The 23,105-nt window shown below is 38.2% G+C and overlaps 2 protein-coding genes and 1 long non-coding RNA gene across 3 annotated transcripts in view; 1 reads left to right on the top strand and 2 right to left on the bottom strand.

Moving 5' to 3' along the window:
* The window catches only part of LOC120202748 (TMV resistance protein N-like), a 70,969-nt gene that overhangs the window by 29,286 nt on the left and 18,578 nt on the right, over window positions 1–23,105 (bottom strand). The gene's annotated exons all lie outside the window — the stretch shown is intronic.
* On the top strand, window positions 2,809–3,269 carry LOC120202857. The gene is made up of 3 exons (XR_005523756.1): window positions 2,809–2,845; window positions 2,950–3,111; window positions 3,189–3,269. It is a non-coding gene; the product is annotated as an uncharacterized LOC120202857 (long non-coding RNA).
* Window positions 5,760–22,531, bottom strand: LOC120202856 (disease resistance protein RPV1-like). The gene is made up of 3 exons (XM_039203212.1): window positions 21,987–22,531; window positions 6,015–6,055; window positions 5,760–5,899 (listed from the first exon to the last, which is right to left on the bottom strand). The coding sequence occupies exons 1-2, from the start codon at window positions 22,472–22,474 to the stop codon at window positions 6,043–6,045; spliced, it is 501 nt and encodes a 166-aa protein (XP_039059143.1). The 5' UTR covers window positions 22,475–22,531; the 3' UTR covers window positions 5,760–5,899; window positions 6,015–6,042.

Below are 23,105 nucleotides of genomic sequence, written 5' to 3'. Positions count from 1 at the left end.
AAACGAAAAATATTTTAAAGGAAAATTCATATTACACTTGTTTATCACCAATCATGTTGTTATCAAGCTTCTCAATAGCAGCAGTTGCAGATTCTTCAGATTCAAATTGAACAAATCTATAACATTTGCTTTTCCCATCCTCAAATGTTGCAGCTTTGCAGGATATTACATTCCCAAACCTCTGAAACAACTCTTGCAACCCCACACTATCGATTGATTCACTTAGATTCTGAAAAGAAAAGTACAATAAATCCAATGAATTTCAGATTATATCAGTTAAAAGAACAAAAAGGGTTTGTTTTGTACCTTGACAAACACGTTTCCAACTCCACTCTTTCTTGCATCAGGATCTCGAAGTGACCATGCCACCCTAATCATTTTCCCATGAATCGAACTGTGATTCATCTTCTCCATTGCATAATGTGCTGGTCATATTATAGCAGAGAAACATGGACATACATAAAAGTTAACTCAAAAAGACTGAATTTTCTTAAATTACTTTTTTCGAACACTCTCAGAACATATTGAAAGATCAAACACGAAACATAAATCAAACGAAAAGCAGTGAATATATTGAAAAAATTATTTTTAAAAAAAAACAAATCTTACGCACCATCCTCGAGAGAACTGAAGTTAACATAGCCATAACAAAGAGACCTTCCCGTGGATGAATCTCCACAAACACGGACAGAGGATATTCCTTTGAACGAATTGAAAGCATCGAAGAGTGTTCCGTCAGTGATATCGGGATGCAAATCCCCAACGTACAACGAAACCATCGACGCCGTTAACGTCACCGCCATTGATCCTCCTCCCGGAACTATTACCTCAGCAATGATTCACTGAATTTCAAAATCGAAAGCCAATGGTTTCCAGTGGAAAAATTGAGACCTTTCTAGAAAACAGCTATACGATTTTCGAATTTGATTTCTTTTGCGTTACTTGGAGACTGTGAATAACGAAGAGAAAGTCCAGGGTGTTTTCTTGCATGGACGTTCAATGGTAAGGAATGTAATAATATTAACAGCCAGGTTACGTTACCTTACGCGCCTTTTCAGAGCGTTACCGCTACTTTCTTTTCATTTCATTATTATTGGGTAAAATATATCATAGGTCACTGAACTATACGTACATGATCTTTTTGGGTTATTTAACTTTCAAAATAGTTATTAAATTTTATTAAATTCTTACGAAATATTGAAAATTTACACTTATTATAATTTTATAGTGATCATTTAGTAATGATTTAACGAATTTAATATCTCTTTCATAACTTTTAAAAGTTAAATGATTGAAACAATCCTCGAACATAGTTTAGAATAAAAAAACCATTATCTTATTATAGAAGAAAAAACTTACCATATTTATTAACGATAATCTTTCTAAATTGAATTATTTATATCACGCGTCTTCAAATTATGATTCTCGGTTTACATTGATTTTTAAACTTTTAAATATTTTAATTTAATCTATAAATTATGATTCTCATTCTAAACTTGTCATCAAATTTTTAAATATTCCAATTACTTAGAATATTCTTGGCTCTCATGTTGGAACTAAAATCGCTCTACCGCCAGTAAGCCTCCAAGCAAGGGGGTCCCGAATGCTTCATCAACAATGTGCACCGCTGGTCCCCTTCACAGGCACTTCTCCACATCAGTCGGTCCTCCTAACAGCCCGCTCATGCAACCCAAGTGGCCCCCCCGAATGCTCATCAGCAGCCACGCATGCAAGCAAACAAACTAAATGAAATTGTAAAAATGTTGCCTTTGGATTTTCGTTTGTAACAGGGGTATTATAAAAACTCACAATAATATTTTGTAAGGGGTTCGGCTCCCGGGGATTAAAAAAGGGAAAGGAAGCAATATAAGGAAAAATGCTGGTTTTTTACATTTGAGTGCTAATTTTTCTTGGGGTTTTTCGAACCAAACCAGAGAGAGTAAAAGAGAGTAGAGTGGTTCGTTTACCTTAGTCGTCCATCGTCCGTCGTCGAGGAGGCGAGGTAGCCGAAGAGTCGGAGGCCTTTGGCCGTGTTAGGGGTTGGTTTGGCTTCTTGGTTCTCTGTTTTGGTGTTTAGACGAGGGAAGGAGGTCGCTTGGTTCTCGAAGCTAGTTCACTTCTTCGGTCTCAAAGATTACTGGTTTAGCTTTTAGGCCATAGCATAACAAGGGGTATTGATTAACCGACCCCGATATCAAAATCTTTATGATACTAGCTATTCAGATTGTTGATTGATATTGCTAGTTTTCAATTTTCATGTGCTGCTGTTGTCATTTCATGTGTCCAAATGCTGACTATGAAGGTAAGTTATTATTTGGAACCTGCATGTTCAAACTGATACTGGTGAGGAGATAGGTTAATAAGGTTCTGATGTTTTGGAATTCAATGGATTATGTTCCTGTTTAATAGACATGGAAAGGAAGACTTAACTCGAAATACTGACTCGAAGATGATCCCGTGGTCATATTGACCTCGGGGATAATCTTATGTTTAAACTTATTTAGGATCAAACCTATAGTGTTTAGCCTGTTAATTTCGATTGGCCAGATCTTTTAGGTTTTCCGTTGTTTCTTTTGTTTAGGTTTGCTTTTCGATCCGAGCATGGCTCTTCGCTAACTCGTGGCCTTGCTTTGTGTTATATTTGCTGTTCCTTGTTGGCATCATGATGGGGTTGCATTTTAGCTATGTTTTAGAACCATTTATTCGAACTGGCATGCGTGCGGCACGAAAATCATGTTCGTCGCTACTCTGAATCTCATCGTTTTTGTCGGTTTCTTACTCGTTCGGAATTAACTTTTTTGCCAGATAAGAGATAAACTTCACAAGGAGACTATGCAGCTTGCTAGTGAGTTCTTATTCCATTTAGTATTATGATAATGCTATAAATTTCACAGATATAGAAATGTGCATAGGGAGACAACTTCACATTTATATGTTTTCAATAAACAGGGAACAATTTGGATAAAGAACCACAAATAATAGAGCTAAGGAACCAGGTGAAATTTTCTGAACCACTTGGCGGCAGCTCAGGAAAAACTAAACGAGCTCGAGAGACAGAAAGAAGAAACTCTGAAGTTCTACTCCCCTGCATCGTTATGCATAGGCTTCAAGGTACATATTAATAGTATATTACCTACGTTACTGGGGTTTAGATGCGAGTACTTAAAGATGGTTTTACTTCCTTTTAGATGCAATGAATGCAACAGAAGAGGAATCGTAAATAGTGAACATGCAGCTTCTTTACGGGGAAATAGATATCGGGGCCTTTGTGCAGAAGTACAAGAAGCCAAGGACAAGTTACCACTGGCGAGCTCTCATTCTTCTCGCAGCTAAAACATCTCCGGTTGGATGAAGAAAACAACTGGTGATAGTTATTGATTGTGTGTGTATATATATATATATATATATATATATATATATATATATTGCCTTCATATTGATAAGACTGCTACTTTCTGCTTGATGAATTTTGGAAACCAGGGTGGACTTTCTGCAGCGTAGTCGTCGCTTAGTAGTGGAGGCTGGTCATGCTCGGGACTTACTCTTAACGTCGGTAAATGGTCCAAATAGGATGGACCGAGCAGTTTGTTGGAGTCCTCTGCCACCAGGTTTATTTAAGATCAATACAGATGGTGCTTAGAGACCTATTTCATGTCTAACAACTTGTGGTGGAGTTATTCGTGATGCTTCTAGGGAATGGATTGGTGGTTTTACGAAAGACATAGGAGTGTGTTCGGTGTTGGATGCAGAACTTTGGGAGTTCTGGAAGGCCTCAAAGTAGCTTGGGATTTGGGGTTAAGACTTGTAGTTCTTGAGACGGATAGCAAGGATGCATGGATGATACTGCAGCAAGGTACAAATATGAAGTTGGTTTCTACTTTGATTCCACATATCGTGGATTTTATTAGACGTGATTGGCAGGTGGAGTTTACTCATGTGCTTCGGGAAGGTAATATCGCAGACTCCATGGCGAAGTTAGCTTGGAACCTACGTTTTGGCCTTCGACTCTTTCATTCTCCTCCAGATGGATGGAACAATAGTTTAGGCGTTCCTAGGCTTTGTTTCTTTTCAATTTTTCATTAAAAAAAATTATGATTCGTATAATTGATTCTTCCGAGATAGAGAATACACTTACAATGGATTCAACCCTTTTGGTTCCTACCTATTACATGTTCAAGTAAATTACGACTCGCAACGTCCTCCTCTGGTGCACTTACAATTATAGAGTTTGAAGGTTAATGGTAGATTATAATAATAATTGGACGTCGGGGGTAAGGATGCAAATGAGATTTGAGCAAAGCAAATTACAAGAAAATAGCAACAACGGCGGCCGTGGACACTTGCCAGTGTAATGAAGTCCATGATTCAGGTTGTATCCATGACTTCAATTGCACCTGCTGCCACAAGGACTAGGGCGAATGGTGTCGGAATCAAGAATACTCGTATTTGATGAAGCCTGCAAGAGTTTACATAAAACGAAATTTAGTTTCTCGGGAAAGAACTCATAGGGTACATAAATTTGATCTTGCTCAGGTTAGAATCATCCCAACAGAAGATGAATCAAAGAGAAGCATTGGAGCTTAGAAGATGACACTGGCGAGACCAGAGACGAAAGCACCAAGTGTCATGAAAGCAGTGTAAACTACTATCAACATGCTGTTGGTGCCAACGATTTTGGTGTTTTACTTGGAAGAAACATTAGCAAAGATAAGGATGATAATGCTCCAAACATCATAAAACTATTTAACCCTCTTTCTTTCGTGGTGCAATCCAACTTACCTTGCAATAAATGAATTATCATGAACAAGCCATTTTGGTCATCTACAAGCTTTTCTGGAAGAGAAAAAAGCGTCAGTGACCGAAAATGTCTTATAATATACGATTTTAATCAACTTTTTTTTGATTTGCCAAAATGACCAACAAAATCGCAACGCGATATCAAAACCGCAACGCGATTCCAAGAATCGCAATGCGATTCAGAAAAGCGCAACGCGATCTTCCAAGAATCGCAATGCGATTCAGAAAATCGCAACGCGATTCCAAGAATCGCAATGCGATTCAGAAAATCGCAACGCGATCTTCCAAGAATCGCAATGCGATTCAGAAAATCGCAACGCGATTCCAAGAATCGCAATGCGATTCAGAAAATCGCAACGCGGTTCCAAGAATCGCAACGCGGTTCCACTTATGTCAAGCTCCTCCAACAACTCTACTTGCTGCAAATTCTCCGGCAAATTTTCAACTTCATAGCAACCTGAAAGATCAAGAGTTTTTAGACATTTACACCCACCTATGCTGCTTGGGAGACTAATAAGGTTTTTACAATCTTTTAGGATTAATGTTTCAAGAGATTCTATTCCAATTTTGGTTGGAAGATTCCTAAGACTTGTGCAGCTTCTTAAATTCAAAAGTTTAAGCCTCGAAAGAACTCCGACTGATGGATGAACATCTACTATTCTTGTACAACCCTCCAATATCAAAATTTCCAGATTTGGGGCTGATGTAAAGTCCGGTGTCTTGATCAGGTTTTCGGACCCTTTGAGGCTGAGCACTTTCAACTTATACAGGGGCTGCTGAAAATAATAATAAATTAGAGAAGCTTTAGTTAATATTCCTAAAACAAGTTAAAAAACAATGATCATATGAATTAGTTCTTACTATATTTCCCCTCCATAGTTGTTCAATGCGACTGTATGGTAGCAGAAGTGCAACCAGGTTGTCTGGTTGGAAGCTTGGAGGTAAGAATCTTAAAGGATATCCCATCCAATCTAAGAGCCGTAACTCATTAGGAAGATATTTGAGTTCATCACAATTTGAGAGGCAAAGGACTTTGAGCAATCTCAATTTTTTCATCTTCGAGACAGCATTAACATTCAAATTGAGCATCTTGTTGGATATCCTGATAACCAAGGGTATAACAACGAAAACTCAGTTCAAATTTGAAAATATCCCAAAGCATTCCATACCTAAAAGCAAGGGCGCATGTTTATGTATGTTTATGTATGTTTTCCTACCTTTTATTGTCAATGATCATGCCTTCAATCACTTCCGTAGCCTAAAAACATTCAAAAGTAAGACATAAGAAAACTTTACAAGCCTATGGTTGTTTTTCCCAGTAGTGGTGGGTTTTTCTTTATGCAATTTGACATTTGTGGTTCTTCCCGGAATTGTAGTATTGTAGATTGAAAAACAATAATGTATTGCCATACTCACTGCCATCGTCTTCTACTTTGCTCCGGTCAAAGAAAATGTCACGACCATCAGCATCCTCCTCCTAGGGCAACAAGAACTTATGATTGCATTGGGGCCATTGAATACACATTTGAGAAAATTAGAAATGATTCTGATGATTTGTTTTTAATTGAATTCATATTTTTCTTTGAATTCTGATTGATTATATTTGGCCAAAAATATTGGATCAGAAAAAATATCATTGAAACATCATGTTCGTGAGAGAAATCACTTTCTTTTATTCCCTTTGATTAGGTTTTTGCACAATTTTGCATATAATCCAATGACGGGATGAGGATGAGGACGAGAACGAATGCACAAAGGCGTCAAATCCCTCTGCGCCCCCATGAAATGCAGCCGGTGGCGTCAAAGTTTCTGGTAAGTCAACCTCTCCATCAAGATACCTTACTAACTTCCTCATGCTTGGCCTTGCCCCAGGCACGTCATTTGAACAAGTTAGGCCTAACTTAACCACCATCATCATCTCACCTACATCATATTGGCCATTGAGCCTAGTGTCTACCACATCAAGGACCCTCCCTTGCCTAAACTTCTCCCATACCCAATCAACCAACACTAATTCCCCGGGCAATGCTTTGAGATCAATAGGCCTGCGCCCACAAGCAACCTCGAGCAAGAGTGCACCAAAAGCATAGACATCAGAGCTTGTTGTGGCCTTTCCTGTCTTGGGCAGATCCGGTGCTATATATCCCATTGTGCCTACAATTCGACTTGTCCCTGGATTTGAACCATGTTCATACAATCTTGCACGGCTGAAATCTCCTAACCGTGCATTCAGCTCATCATCTAATAATACATTACTGGCCTTAACATCCCTATGAATCGCAATTTGTTCATATCCTTCGTGTAAATAGAGAAGACCAGAAGCCACACCCTTTATGATCCTAAATCTCTGGTCCCAATTCAAGGTAGTTTTAGGGTCATCAAACAAAAACTTATCTAAACTGCCATTAGCCATGAAATTGTAAACAAGAAGAAGGTCGCCTCTTCTCCTGCACCATCCCAATAGCTGAACCAAATTCCGTTGTCGAAGCCTTCTGATACTAGAAATTTCTGCAACAAATTCACGTAAACCTTGCTTTGATTCATGGGAAACTCGCTTGACAGCTACTTGAGTGTTTGAATTTATCAAGAGTTCCTTCGTAAACTCGACCGAAACCGCCTCGTCAATGTCCAGCTCCCAATCTTCAACTACTTCTGTGTTCTTGATTTTGATAATGACATAAACTGCAATGGAAAGAGCAATTATGAAAACAGCAGATGAAACCGATACACCAACTGTTAATGTTGTATGTTTTTTTGGTGGTCCAGGGAATGAAGGTAGCGACGATAGATCAAGAGCCTGGGATTGTCCATTGATCTTAAAGCTCCACCCTAAAATATAATGAGAGCTGGCAAGAACATGGCCTGTAGAAGCTGAGAAACCAACATACATAAACTCGTGAAGAAACGGCGAGAGATCTACATGAAAAGACGAGGGGAGATGGTCTTTTAGATGTGGGTGCAATCGTTACATTCATGACGTTCTCAACTGAATCGTAATCAATCCAAGCTTGGATTAGTTTCCCACTCTTGAGAGTAAGATTTTGCTTTGTGGAACCACCTTGGGTTTAGTAACTGGCAGAGACTGAAGCATTTGAGTGCAAGCTATTTATGTCAATACCGATATGGCTGTCGTCTATGTCTCGAAACTAAAAATCTTGAACCGTGTCGAACTCAACTGCAACAAGATGGTTCGAGAAGTTACCCATATCGGTCGCGTTGAAGATTCCTAGATTCTGATTTGAAGGTGCTCTGTCATCTACAGAAGTGGTGATTGTATTTCATGATCTGCTCCTTCCGTCGTTCCTCGTACTGATTACGCAATATTTGTTCGCGTTCCGCTTTCTTTTGTGCCCTTGCTACATATAGAACCTTTGAACCTAATGAATACAAGCATACAACCATACATCAAACTAAGTGTGTTAGGCCTCACTTGGATTGAATTATGTCATCAATGAAGGCAAAGAGTGTTAGAACTATGTTACTTAAACTCGAGTATAAGATTGGAGCAAGGGGAAACCACTGGCATATTTTGCAACATGTTCAGAAAGCTGAATGAAAACATCATTTGGTGCTGTCTCACTATCAAAAGCTTTCAAACTGAAAAGTTGAAGTGCCTCGCTGTCATTCAATGTTGAAGGCTTATACACACCGTCAACTCGGTAAGATTGGAGCAAGTGTTCATCTCTTGTTGTTATAATGATTCTACTCCCTAAACCGAACCAATTATGCCTTCCAACCAAGCATTTCAAGTGCTGTAAATTATCCACATCATCAATCACAACAAGGACCTTTTTGTTAGATAATCTGCGGCTAATTATGGCATTCTCTTCATGAACATTGAAAAATTCGAAGACTTCACCAGACAAGATCTGGAAAAGAAGTTGTTTCTGTAGAGAAACGAGTCCAAATTTGTCTGAAACTTCTCGAACGTCGGCAATGAAGCATTTACCTTCAAAATGAGATGACATTTGGTTGTATACAACTCTTGCGAGAGTTGTTTTACCTAAAAGTGATAATTCCACTTCGATTTAGAGCATCATAGAGATGATTTGTGAAGTTTTTACGGGTATCTTCACCTCTAAAACTCAAGAAAACATCGTATTTCTTTCTAGAAATACATGATAAAGTTGAAGGTAACAATGACATGATGAATTATGAGAAGGAAAATTTTTGGGTTTTAGATTTGAGATTGATTTGTATTTGAGAAGGCTTTTTCCATCAACATGAAATATTAGTTCTCAAATTCTGATATTATCCTATTCTATCTCCCGTTAATTGGTCCAAGTTTTCTTTCAAAGTCATGTGTCTACTGGCTATGATTTGCATTTTCCACGTTTAGTTCAATGCGTATACTCGGGGCTATCTTCTATGGTTGATATTTTTCCCCATAACCGAGTCATGTCATACCTGCTCTACTTCCCACCACTTTCTACGTTTCACATCAATCAATCTATATATATATTAAGAGAACATTAATTTCTTGTATAAGAAAAATGATCTGAGTAATTGCAGCCAGAGGAATTGATAATAAATTTACAAGCCTAAGGAAGTAAGTTCAGTTCAAGCCATGATCAACCAGTACCTACAGCTGAAAAAACATAATTAAAACCTTCAAAATGGTTGAAATTCAAATCAAATTTGCACTTAAATTTCGAAGCTACTTCACAACTCACAGTGTAGAAATCATAAAAGAAAGATGCCCAGCATCTACCGTGGTTTCCCTAATAATACAATGATGGTGAATTACAAAACAGCAAAAGCAAAGCAAATCTAATTAGCTTCACCTTTGATATCAGATTAATGATTCAATTTGTGGTTCTTCCCAGAATTGTAGTATTGTAGATTTAAAAACAATAATGTATTGCCATACTCACTGCCATCGTCTTCTACTTTGCTCCGGTCAAAGAAAATGTCACCACCTTCAGCATCCTCCTCCTAGGGCAACAAGAACTTATGATTGCATTGCGGCCATTGAATACACATTTGAGAAAATTAGAAATGATTCTAATGATTTGATTTTAATTGAATTTATATTTTTCTTTGAATTATGATTGAATATATTTGGCCAAAAATATTGGATCAGAAAAAATATCATTGAAATATCATGTTCGTGAAACATAGTAAAAGAAAGCCTACCAAGTTTTGATCCTTTCATTGACTGCATTGCCCGCTTGGCATCATCGGGACATTCGAAGTTCACAAAGCCGAAACCTCTCGAGGCACCATTTTCATCCCTTGCTACAGCCAGGGAGGCAATTTTCCCTTGTAAAATATACAGATTTGTATATTTCATCAGGACTTGGCAAAATCCTGTCACACGTTTTCATAAATTTCCCAACAAATCTGGGACCAAAGAGACAAATTAAACTTCTGAAACCATTCATTTTATTAGCAGATAAGTGAAACGAAAAATATTTTAAAGGAAAATTCATATTACACTTGTTTATCACCAATCATGTTGTTATCAAGCTTCTCAATAGCAGCAGTTGCAGATTCTTCAGATTCAAATTGAACAAATCTATAACATTTGCTTTTCCCATCCTCAAATGTTGCAGCTTTGCAGGATATTACATTCCCAAACCTCTGAAACAACTCTTGCAACCCCACACTATCGATTGATTCACTTAGATTCTGAAAAGAAAAGTACAATAAATCCAATGAATTTCAGATTATATCAGTTAAAAGAACAAAAAGGGTTTGTTTTGTACCTTGACAAACACGTTTCCAACTCCACTCTTTCTTGCATCAGGATCTCGAAGTGACCATGCCACCCTAATCATTTTCCCATGAATCGAACTGTGATTCATCTTCTCCATTGCATAATGTGTATTAAGAAACTGTATATGATAGAAATGTATTGAATTCACGTGTGTTGCATTTACAATCATACTAGCTTTATAGCTAGAGTCAAGCTATCAACCACTTAACCGACTAACAATATTTGGCGCCTAAACTAACTGATTGCCAAAGCCATGCTATAATACATGCATGTACACAGTATGCTATAGTCTAACATTCTCCCTACTCTTTTCATTTCTTCCCTTAATCGACTCTACACCCCTGGCATCACACATATACTGTGACGAAACTCCTCAAAAGCTGACTTTGAGAGAGGTTTTGTAAAACCATCTGCTATTTGATGTGCAGCTGGTATGTAGTTGATCTTCAGCAGTCCTGCAGCTACCTTCTCTCGGACAAAGTGAATGTCAAGATCTATATGCTTCGCCTGTGCATGATACACGGGATTAGCGCTCATAGCCACTGCTCCGGTGTTGTCACACCATATCACCGGCTCCCTCCGTTGTTGAATCCCTAGGTCTGCAAGTAAAGAACTTGTCCATGTAACTTCAGCAGCAGCATCAGCAAGACACTTGTATTCTGCCTCCATCGTGGACCGAGACACCGTTTTCTGTTTCTTTGAGCACCACGCAACAAGACATTTCTCAACGAACACACCATAACCGGAAATTGACCGTCTATCATCAATGTTTGCTCCCCAATCTGCATCTGCAAAAGCTGACACAGACAATTCTGCCTCACTTGCTTGGAACATCAACCCATAATTCACAGTTCCAACCAAGTATCGAAGTATACGCTTGACTGCAAGCCAATGTGGTTCACGTGGTGCATGCATGAATTGTGCCACCTTACCAACACTGTAGGCTAAATCAGGACGTGTATGACACAGATAGAGCAAGGAGCCAACTATGCTGCGATACTCACTTTCATTTGACAGCAGCTCCCCAGCATCTTTTGACAATTTCGATGCTAGTATCATCGGTGTGGAACATGCAGCTGCACCTGCCATACTAGTTTTCTCAAGCAGTTCCAACAAAAAATTTTTCTGATTCAAAAATAGAGAGCCACGAGAGCGGTGCACTTCAATCCCCAAGAAAAAACGAAGTGCACCAAGGTCCTTGAGAGAAAATTTTTCACTAAGCAACCTCACTACTTCTTGAATCTCACAAGACGAGTGTCCAGTGATGACTATGTCATCAACATAGACCAATACATATATGTCACTAGTACCTCGTTTATAGACAAACAACGACGAATCTGCTCGAGATGCTGTAAATCCAATATGCATGAGGCTATCCCGGAGCTTGGCATGCCAGTTCCTAGGTGCCTGACGCAATCCATATAACGCCTTCTGAAGCTTGCAGACGAGGACAGATCCATCTTCAGCAAATTGCACAAAACCTGGCGGTTGTTGCATGAACACATCCTCAGAGAGGTCTCCATTGTGGAACGCATTATTAATGTCAACGTGCCTCAACTCCCAGTCATTAGATACTGCTAGGGTCAAAACAGCATTAAGAGAAGAAAACTTAACAACTGGGCTGAACGTATCAAGGAAATCATACCCTGGAACTTGCAAGTAACCTTTTGCAACCAGTCGCGCCTTATAGCGATGTATGGAGCCATCTGGATTTCGTTTCAGTTTAAACAACCACTTACACCCAATCGGAGTACGCCCTTCTGGTAATTTCACCAATCTCCACGTGCCGTTCCTTTGAAGAGCATCTACCTCAGCTTGGACTGCCTCCTTCCAATTGGTCGACTGCAACGCCTCTTGAATTGTGGAAGGTATATTATTGTCAAAATGAGTGGAGTATGCCTTAGGCTTAAAGACTCCACATTTGCTGCGTGTCAACATTGGGTGATGATTCCTTCTAGATGATGCAGTCGGTGCATTATTGGGCAATTCCAATTCTTCAGCCACCTGACTAGTACTCCCATTATTAAAATTGTCTCCACCAGAATTTGTGGCCCCAACAATATTATAATTGTCATTGTTCTCCAACGGATGCAATGTGGAGTCATCATGTGTGGCCCCAGTAATATCCATCACGCCGAGCGGTGCGACCCCAATATCATTGTCGCCCGGTGAAGTGGACATTGCTCCAAGTTCAAACGGTGTGACTGCTCCAAGTCCAAGCGGTGTGGCTCCCAATATATTATTATAATGCGTGGCTTCAATAACCTCATTGCTTTGAGTATGAGTCCCAATGGCACTATCACGGGCTCCACTTTCAGGCGCACTGGCTCCAATATCACTTTCAGGCGCACTGACCAAAACATTATCACGTGGAGCTTCAACAATTTCATTTCTTGGATTATGTGCACTTATGGCCCCAACTAAATCATTTTCACGCGTGGAAGCATTATCACGTGAAGCTTCAATAATTTCACTTGGGTTATGTACACCACCATGCGCATTATTATGGTTTGTTATTATTTCAAACCGCGTGTCTCCATGGTTGTCTCCATGGTGCGCATTTGTTGTCTGCACGGCCCCATGTACATTATTTTGACTATGCATGGGCATTGCTTCGAAAGGCACAACCCCATGTCCACTATCATGCAAAGCTCCAAGCGGTGTGGCCCCATTGTCAAGTGAATTTTCACGCAAAGCCCCAGTGTCTTCCACATGCGCATTATCACCATGTGGTTCGGTCCCATGCGCATTATCACCATGTGCATTATCACTATGCATATCACCTCGTATAGTGGTTGGAGCAGCATCATTAATGTTCCACTGTCTCACATCTGCAACGACTGAAATATCACGTGAACAAGCAGTTTGTGCATGATGTGGGCGACATACAGTAGTTTTATCTGCAAATGGAAAAACCTTTTCATTAAATACAACATGTCTAGAGATATAAACTCTACCATTACTTGCCAGACACTGATAGCCCTTGTGTTGAGGACTAACTCCAAGGAATGTACAAGACTGAGATCGAAAGCACAGTTTGTGATTCTGGAAGGGTCTTAGGTGCGGGAAACACTGGCATCCAAAGACCTTCAGTGAAGCATACTCTGGTTTCTTCTGGTACAGCTTCTCGTATGGAGTCATTCCTCCAAGCACCACCGTGGGAAGACGATTGATCAAATGTACAGCAGTCACAAATGCATATGACCAGTACTGCATAGGTATGGATGCTTGAGCTAGCAAAACAAGTCCTAACTCAACAACATGTCGATGCTTACGCTCAACGACTCCGTTCTGCTCAGACGTGTGAGGACAAGTCAGTCGATGCACTATCCCTGATCTGGCAAGCAACGCAGGAAACACTCGGTACTCTCCACCCCAATCTGACTGAAAAACTTTGATTTTACTGCCAAATTGATTTGCTACCAATTTTTTGAACAGATGAAACGCATCAACAGCTTGCGCTTTGTCTTTCAGTAGATAAAGCCAAGTAAATCGGGTAAACGCATCCACAAAGGTTACATAATAGCGAAAGCCATTGGAAGCAATGTGAGGAGGTCCCCACAAGTCTGAAAAAACCAATTCAAAAGGTGCAGTGTACTCTGTATTAGATGAAGAAAAAGGGAGTTTATGACTTTTTCCCATAAAGCAAGCCACACACGTTTTATTAACATCAATATCAACTTTTACATCAAGCTCTTTGGCAATTTTACTTAACGCAAAACTAGCTGGATGTCCTAAACGTCGATGCCATAGCTCAGACTGAGTCATATCTGAAGTTGCAAGATGAACTGCAGCACCACAACCTTCTGTACTGAAATCACTAAGAGAAAACGTATACAACCCTCCTTTCTCTTCACCTTGCAGAAGAATTGCCTTAGAGAATTCATCACGAACAAAGCACTTCTCAGCATGAAATTCAAGGTAAACTTTATTATCCCTAGCAAGCTTAGAGACCGAAAGCAAATTCTTAGTTATGTGAGGCACATGCAACAATTCAGTCAAGATTAGAGTTCTTGAAGAAGCAGAGGAAACAACCGCATTACCAACATTATGAATATCAACAGAAACTCCATTGCCAACAGTAAGTTTACCTGGTCCTCTAAACTCAGCAGGGTTCGAGACATTCGCAGCATCTGGTGTAATATGATGTGTAGCTCCAGAATCCACCACCCAATGATCACTGGACCTGGAGACCGTATTAGCTTGCAAATTACCTGCTGTCTGAGAATGACCTTTACAGTGTTCACATCCCAGGTTTGAAGTTTCAGTAGCAGAGTAGTGTGTATTGGCAGACTGTCCTTTATGAGTTTGAGACTCAGAAGTAACACACATAAATTCTTCATCATAAAGATGCCAGCATCGATCAACCAAGTGACCGAGCTTGCCACATAGCTGACATTGAATCTTAGTTCGTCCTCGACCTCGACCTCGACCGCCTGTCCTGTTTGTAAACGATGAGCGTGAAGAGTTAGAGTCACGTCGTCCATTAGTAGAGGAATCATGATCTTCTACTCTCTCAGCAACATTGGCTGCCATAGGAGCATAATCAAACTGCTCTTCGAACCCGGCCAACTGTGCTTCAGCATCTAACAGAACGGTGTAAAGGCTGTCCAAGGACAGTGTTTCCTTCATCGTAGTGATAACCGCCATAAACGGTTGATACTCCCTGGGCAATCCTTTCAAGATACTGGCAACATGTCCAACATGTGAAACTGCACTACCACACGAGGCAAGTGCGTCACATACCTCTTTTACACGAGTGAGATACACTCGCATGCTATCATTTCCCTTCCTAAGTGACTGCAGCTTGCAGTGCAAACTCATAGCAGCCGTCGTGGATCTGCTCGCAAAGAGCTGTTGCACAACACTCCACACTGCAGCTGCAGATTCGGCACCAACAAAATGAGGAAGAAGATGAGAGCTAATGGTTGATAGGAGCCACGAAGCAAGCGCACTATCCTGCGCAACAAAATCCTCAAATGCATCATTGACACGAATCGCACCGGTATCATCAAGAATCGTCTCCGGTGGTGATTGTAGAGCTCCGGTCAACAAGCGCTCAAGACGGTGACTCCTTACCGTGAGCAGAATTTGCTGCTTCCACAGAAGGTAGTTCATCTCATCAAGAACAACGCTGATTTTCTTGTGAGAGAAGCTCATGCTTATGGACGACTCCATTGAAACACCAAGGAAGAATGCGCAGCAAGAGTTTTTCAAGAAACCCCAAGACCAATGGCGAAAGATACCATATTAAGAAACTGTATATGATAGAAATGTATTGAATTCACGTGTGTTGCATTTACAATCATACTAGCTTTATAGCTAGAGTCAAGCTATCAACCACTTAACCGACTAACAATATTTGGCGCCTAAACTAACTGATTGCCAAAGCCATGCTATAATACATGCATGTACACAGTATGCTATAGTCTAACAATGTGCTGGTCATATTATAGCAGAGAAACATGGACATACATAAAAGTTAACTCAAAAAGACTGAATTTTCTTAAATTACTTTCATATTGGAAGATCAAACACGAAACAGAAATCAAACGAAAAGCAGTCAATATATTGAAAAAATTATTTAAAAAAAAACAAATCTTATGCACCATCCTCAAGAGAACTGAAGTTAACATAGCCATAACAAAGAGACCTTCCCGTGGATGAATCTCTACAAACACGAACAGAGGACATTCCTTTGAACGAATTGAAAGCATCGAAGAGTGCCTCGTCAGTGATATCGGGATGCAAATCCCCGACGTACAACGAAACCATCGACGCCATTAACGTCACCGCAGTTGGAACCTCCATTGATCCTCCTCCCGGAACTATTACCTCAGCAATGATTCACTGAATTTCAAAAACGAAAGCCAATGGTTTCCAGTGAAAAATTTGAGACTTTTGGAGACTGAATAATGAAGAGAAAGTCGAGGGTGTTTTCTTGCATGGGACGTTCAATGGTAAGGAATGTAATAATAATAACAGCCAGGTTACGTTACCTAACGCGCCTTTTCAGAGCGTTACCGCTACTTTCTTTTCATTTCATTATTATTGCGTAAAATATATCATAGGTCACTGAACTATACGTACATGATCTTTTTGGGTTATTTAACTTTCAAAATAGTTATTAAATTTTATTAAATTATTATGAAATATCGAAAATTTACACTTATTATAATTTTATAGTGATCATTTAGTAATGATTTAACGAATTTAATATCTCTTTCATAACTTTTAAAAGTTAAATGATTGAAACAATCCTTGAACATAGTTTATAATAAAAAACCATTATCTTATAATAGAAGGAAAAACTTACCTTATTTATTAACGATAATCTTTCTAAATTGAATTATTTGTATCACGCGTCTTCAAATTATGATTCTCGGTTTAAATTGATTTTTAAACTTTTAAATATTTCAATTTAATCTTTAAATTACGATTCTCATTCTAAACTAGTCATCAAATTTTTAAATATTCCAATTGCTTAGAATATTCCTGGCTCTCATGTTGGAACTAAAGTCGCTCTACCGTAAAGTGGAGGAGCGAAAACTCAAACTGAATAGAAGAGGTCAGGGAAGGAAAAGCAGATACAACCGCATGGAAGCAAATTGGAACTAGGCCTTCATCAGGCTCGAAAGCATTAGGAATGTCATCCACAAATTATGACCATCATTCTAAACTGGTCCTCAAACTTTTAGATTTTCTAATTTCATTCCCAAATTCATCCAAACATGTAATTAATTTTAACCATAATTTAACCTATTTTTTCAAATATGAAATTAATTTTATTAGCATGGGATGTGATTAACGTATACCAATAATGATATTGAATATTTAAAGGTTGGGGACCAATTTAGAATGAGGTTATAGTTTGAAAATGAAATTGGAATATTCAAAATTTTAAGGACTAATTTAAAATGATAGTCATAGTTTAGGGATGGAATTAAAATATTTAAAAATTTGGAAATCAATTTAAAATAAAGGTTATAATTTGAGGATGTGTAATACAATTAAATTTTTTAAATGCACGAACCAAACGACCTCAGTTGTAATAGGTGTAAGCGTTCATTGTCAAATGATTGAGACTTTTTGAACATATATTATCTTATATTCACCCTATCAAATAAATAATATACTTGAAATTTATTTATATAGAAAGGAAATTTTAATATTTTTATATAAAAATATATTTTTTAAAATGCCCCAAAATCAATGACACGAATAAAAATCACTAGCTGAGAAGATATAGACTCACATCCAATAAAAATCAATGACACAAATCAAGTGACCTCAGTAGTTAAAAGGATCCTTGTCACTCATAGAGGTCTTAGGTTCGAACATGATATCTACACTAGTTAAAATATCAAGTATTTTACAATTAAGATACTCGATTAATTGATTGTTACAATTAAGTCATCCAATTAATTGATTGTTACAACCAAATCATGTATTACCATATTGACTATCATTGGTTGTCGTATACATGATGATTGATGAACTCCAAATTTCTCCATAGGATTCACCTCAATCTTCTCGTTCAATTAATCAGATTAGATTCTCGAGAATCTCATAAAAGTCATTAAATCTCCCTAAAAGTTTCAAACTTCTCGAATCTCAATATACACCGTCCACCTGCATACGACCTTCGTCATCCAAAAGTACCAAAATAAAAATTAAAAAAAAAGTAAAATTTTGATAATTACATAAAAGGTAACTAATTTTAAAAATATATATATCCTAAAATATTGAAAATGTCTGGATAGAATTGACCCTAACTAATGCTTCTTCCCCGGTCTGCCCATCATAAAATTGAAAAACTTTTCCATCCTTTATGGTTGTGACCCGGCCTCTGTCTCTTCGTAAACATTACGTTTTCGCTTTATAAGGGGACCATTAGCTATTGATCCACTTACAGCGGAGTCTTCATTGGTATCTTCCAAATCTTTCTCATACAGTATTCGAATCCCACATTTCTTCACCTTAACACTTGGGTGACAGTCATCGGATTTGACTGATAACTGAAGTTCACCGAATTCTTTATTTGACCAATCCGATGATGAATTCTCGGTTTCACTTTCACCACATTTATCCTCCAAGGAAAATGAATATAATTTCTCACGCGAAAAATAACAGAAATAATTGTGATCCTTTATTATGGGCTGGTTGAATTCTTCAGAAAAAATCCAGCCGCGCCCTGTGACACGTCGAGGATTTCTACTTCGACAAACAGACCCGTCAGAACCATCTTTTCTGGAATTCCTATGATGGATAACAGCTTCACATGTGAGTTCCTCATTCCTTGAAGCATCATCGTTGACAAAAATGCAGCAGAAAGCAACTCCGATCCATTGACTATCATTCTGAATATTGTTAGGCAGTGGTATCTTGATTGAAGAGTCAACTGTTTGATGGCTAAACCATTTTGGTATTTCACCTCCAGGTATATTAGCATCAAAACTTTTTTTTAAATATGTAACTCGCTGCAAAATAAAACTTATGTTGCTTGGTAACTAAGTATATAATTCTTTAAAAACTAGATTCTGTAAATACGAAAGAATGATAAATCGACCTTAAGACAGGTTTTCAGTATTGTTAATGCATTGATATTCTCAACCAATCTGTAGCAGTGAAGGCCAGAAAACTGTGTCCAATCATTTGATGGAGCTGCAAATAGTTCTGGAGAAGCACCAGGTTTAGCTAACGATATAAGCTCCCTGCAATTTGACAATCCAAGATATTGAAGCCTGGGAAGTCCACTACCAATCACAGGTACGCTGATGAAACTGTTTCCGCCAAGCTCAAGTTTTTCCAGACAGGATAAACAAGAAATATCACTAGGAATATCTCCTTCATGTAAATTGCAGTTCCTTAGTTTCAGCTCTCTTAATGATCTCAAACCTGACAATGAATGTAACATCAGAGGCATAGACTCGATCCGTCCTCTTTGGAATACCTGGAAAAGAGAAGTTAGATTTGGTCCTAACTTAGATGATGGCCCCTTGAGCCTATTCAAAGACAAAACTTTAAGATTTTTAAGTTGAAAAATGAAGGATGGTAATTTTGCTATGGCTGTTTCACTTAAGTCGAGCTCTTCCAACAACTCTACTTGCTGCAAATTCTCTGGTAAATTTTCAACTTTATAACAGCCAGAAAGATTGAGAGTTTTTAGACATTTACACCCACCTATGCTCCTTGGGAGACTAATAAGGTTTGTACAATCTTTTAGGATTAATGTTTCAAGAGATTCTATTCCAATTTTGGCTGGAAGATTCCTAAGACTTGTACAGCTACTTAAATTCAGAAGTTTAAGCCTCGAAAGAACTCCGATGGACGGATGAACATTTACTATTCTTGTACAACCCTCCAATACTAAAGTTTCCAGATTTGGGGCTGATGTAAAGTCCGGTGACTTGATCAGGTTTTTGGACCCTTTGAGGTTGAGCACTTTCAACTTATACAGGGGCTGCTGAAAATAATAATAAATTAGAGAAGATTTAGTTAATATTCCTAAAATAAGTTAGAAAACAAGGGTCGCATGAATTAGTTCTTACTGTATTTCCCTTTCATAGTTGTTCAATGCGACTGTATGGTAGCAGAAGTGCAACCAGGTTGTCTGGTTGGAAGCTTGGAGGTAAGAATCTTAAAGGATATCCCATCCAATCTAACAGCCGTAACGCATTAGGAAGATATTTGAGTTCATCACAATTTGAGAGGCAAAGGACTTTGAGCAATCTCAATTTTTTCATCTTAGAGACAACATTAACATTCAAATTGAGCATCTTGTTGGATATCCTGATAACCAAGGGTAAAACAACGAAAACTCAGTTCAAATTTGAAAATATCCCAAAGCATTCCATACCTAAAAGCAAGGCTGCTCCAAAACTTAATTTATCTATGCTCCGTCAAGCACTCGTATCCCACACATCCGAATAGAAACATACAGATAATTCTTCAAGGATTTTCAAAAAAATTAAAAGTACAGTGAGTAAAATAAGAAAGAGAGTATAACTCAACGAGGAACGGAGTGATAGAATAAAACCTTAAGGGTCACTTTTGACCGAATATGAAATTTACAGATGGGTGCATGTTTATGTATGTTTCGCTACCTTTTATTGTCAATGATCATGCCTTCAATCGCTTCCGTAGCCTAAAAACATTCAAAAGTAAGACATAAGAAACACAAAATAGAATGAGGAAATTTCTGTGATAGAACTTGTGAAAAATTACATTGTGTGTATCATTGATGCTTTAACGTTAATATAATATGCAATTTCCTTGGAATGACTCACAGTGTTCTTCGTTAGCACATGATATACATCATTTTCCTCCCACAATCTACAACGTTTTCCAGGCTCCTCAATAGATTTTTCCCGAACAATTCTTCTTCCCATTTCTTGTAGTAAGTTATGCATCCACAATTTGTTGTTTTCGTCAACTGTTAGTAGAGACTTCTTAATGAGAACATCGATTCCGATATCCGGGAAAAACTCACAGCCATCCAATACTTTCATTACAAAATCTTTCTTGTCCCCATTGAAGAAGCAAGCTATATCTAGAAATATTTTCTTCTCCGTTTCTTCCAATCCATCAAAGCTAATTCGAAGTCTTTCAATAATCTCTTTGTTAGAATCCTTTTCAAGTCTTTGGATTGCACATCTCCATTGAGCTACATCTCTACCGCACAAAAAACAACCCAAGACTTCAAGAGCTAAGGGGAGACCACTGGCATATTTTGCAACATGTTCAGAAAGCTCAATGAAATCATCATTTGGTGCTGTCTCACTATCAAAAGCTTTCAAACTGAAAAGTTGAAGTGCCTCGCTGTCATTCAATGTTGAAGGCTTATACACATCATCAACTCGGTAAGATTGGAGCAAGTGTTCATCTCTTGTTGTTATAATGATTCTACTCCCTAAACCGAACCAATCATGCCTTCCAACCAAGCATTTCAAGTGCTGTAAATTATCCACATCATCAATCACAACAAGGACCTTTTTGTTAGATAATCTGCGGCTAATTATGGCATTCCCTTCATGAACATTGAAAAATTCGAAGACTTCACCAGACAAGATCTGGAAAAGAAGTTGTTTTTGTAGAGAAACGAGTCCAAATTTGTCTGAAACTTCTCTAACGTCAGCAATGAAGCACTTACCTTCAAAATGAGATGACATTTGGTCGTAAACAACTCTTGCGAGAGTTGTTTTACCGATGCCACCCATTCCGCAAATTCCTACGATGCGGATGTCATCTTCCCCAATCTCTATTTTGGAATGCAACTCCTCCAAGCGTGAACTAATTCCAACCAACTCATCATGAACAATTGGATATGTCTGACATAATTTTGCTGATATTTTTCTAACAATATCTCCGATAAACTCTGATTCATGCCTACAAAGAAATAAAATTCAGTTCATTTTTATAATTATTAAATTAATTAAACAAGAAAACAAGAAAGAAAAGAATGATTTACCTGTTATTTAAATGCCATCCTTTGATGTTAGCCACTTGAGTCAAAGCATTTCGCCACCTTAGAATCTTTTCTTTATCTTCCTTGTATCTCTCTGCATGTTTGGCAAATGCTTCTTCAACTTTTTCTCTCTGTTTTCTTAAATCAGATGGATTCACGTCGTAGAAAATTGGAAACACTTTATGTCCTTTCTCGTTTTTTTGTTTAACAATCTCAGCAAGCTCCTCTAAGCACCAACTTGAAAAGGCATAGGTTCCTGAAAAAACAATTACAGAGCACCACGATTGTTGAATGGCTCGGAAGAGTTGTGGTCCGATCTCTTCACCGGCATCCATCTTTGGATCATCCCTGAAAGTGATAATTCCACTTCGATTTAGAGCATCATAGAGATGATCTGTGAAGTTTTTGCGGGTATCTTCACCTCTAAAACTCAAGAAAACATCGTATTTCTTTCTAGAAATACATGATAAAGTTGAAGGTAACAATGACATGATGAATTATGAGAAGGAAAATTTTGGGTTATAGATTTGAGATTGATTTGTATTTGAGAAGGCTTTGTTCATCAACAAGAAATAATAGTTCTCAAACTCTGATATTATCCTATTCTATCTCCCGTCAATTGGTCCAAGTTTTCTTTCGAAGTCATATGGCTACTGGCTATGATTTGCATTTTCCACGCTTTAGTTCAATGCGTATACTCGGGGCTAGCTTCTATGGTTGATATTTTTTCCCCATAACCGAGTCATGTCATACTTGCTACACTTCCCACCACTTTCTACGTTTCACATCAATCAATCTATAAATATTAAGAGAACATTAATTTCTTGTATAAGAAAAATGATAGAGGGAGACTTATCAACTAAACATTAATTATGAGGTCCCACATTTGACAAGCATTGCTTCAATTATGAGAATCAAATCAAAGTTAAGAGTTACCCAGTCATTTCTTTATGGGGAAGAAGGTAAACTTTGATTTCCAAAGTCATCTGAGTAATTGGAGCCAGAGGAATGGATAATAACTTTACAAGACTAAGGAAGTAACTTCAGTTCAAGCCATGATCAACCAGTACCTACAGCTGAAAAAACATAATTAAAACCTTCAAAATGGTTGAAATTAAAATC

This window comes from Hibiscus syriacus, unplaced genomic scaffold, assembly GCF_006381635.1.
Source record: "Hibiscus syriacus cultivar Baekdansim isolate YM2019G1 unplaced genomic scaffold, ASM638163v2 tig00009009_pilon, whole genome shotgun sequence".
NCBI lineage: Eukaryota > Viridiplantae > Streptophyta > Magnoliopsida > Malvales > Malvaceae > Hibiscus > Hibiscus syriacus.
The sequence above is the reverse complement of the archived record's forward strand: the minus strand, read 5'-3'. Positions and strand labels throughout refer to the sequence as shown.

Bases quoted from the DNA above. Each gene is read 5' to 3' on its own strand.
- LOC120202856 (XM_039203212.1), bottom strand. From the start codon at position 22,474: ATGTCATTGTTACCTTCAACTTTATCATGTATTTCTAGAAAGAAATAC.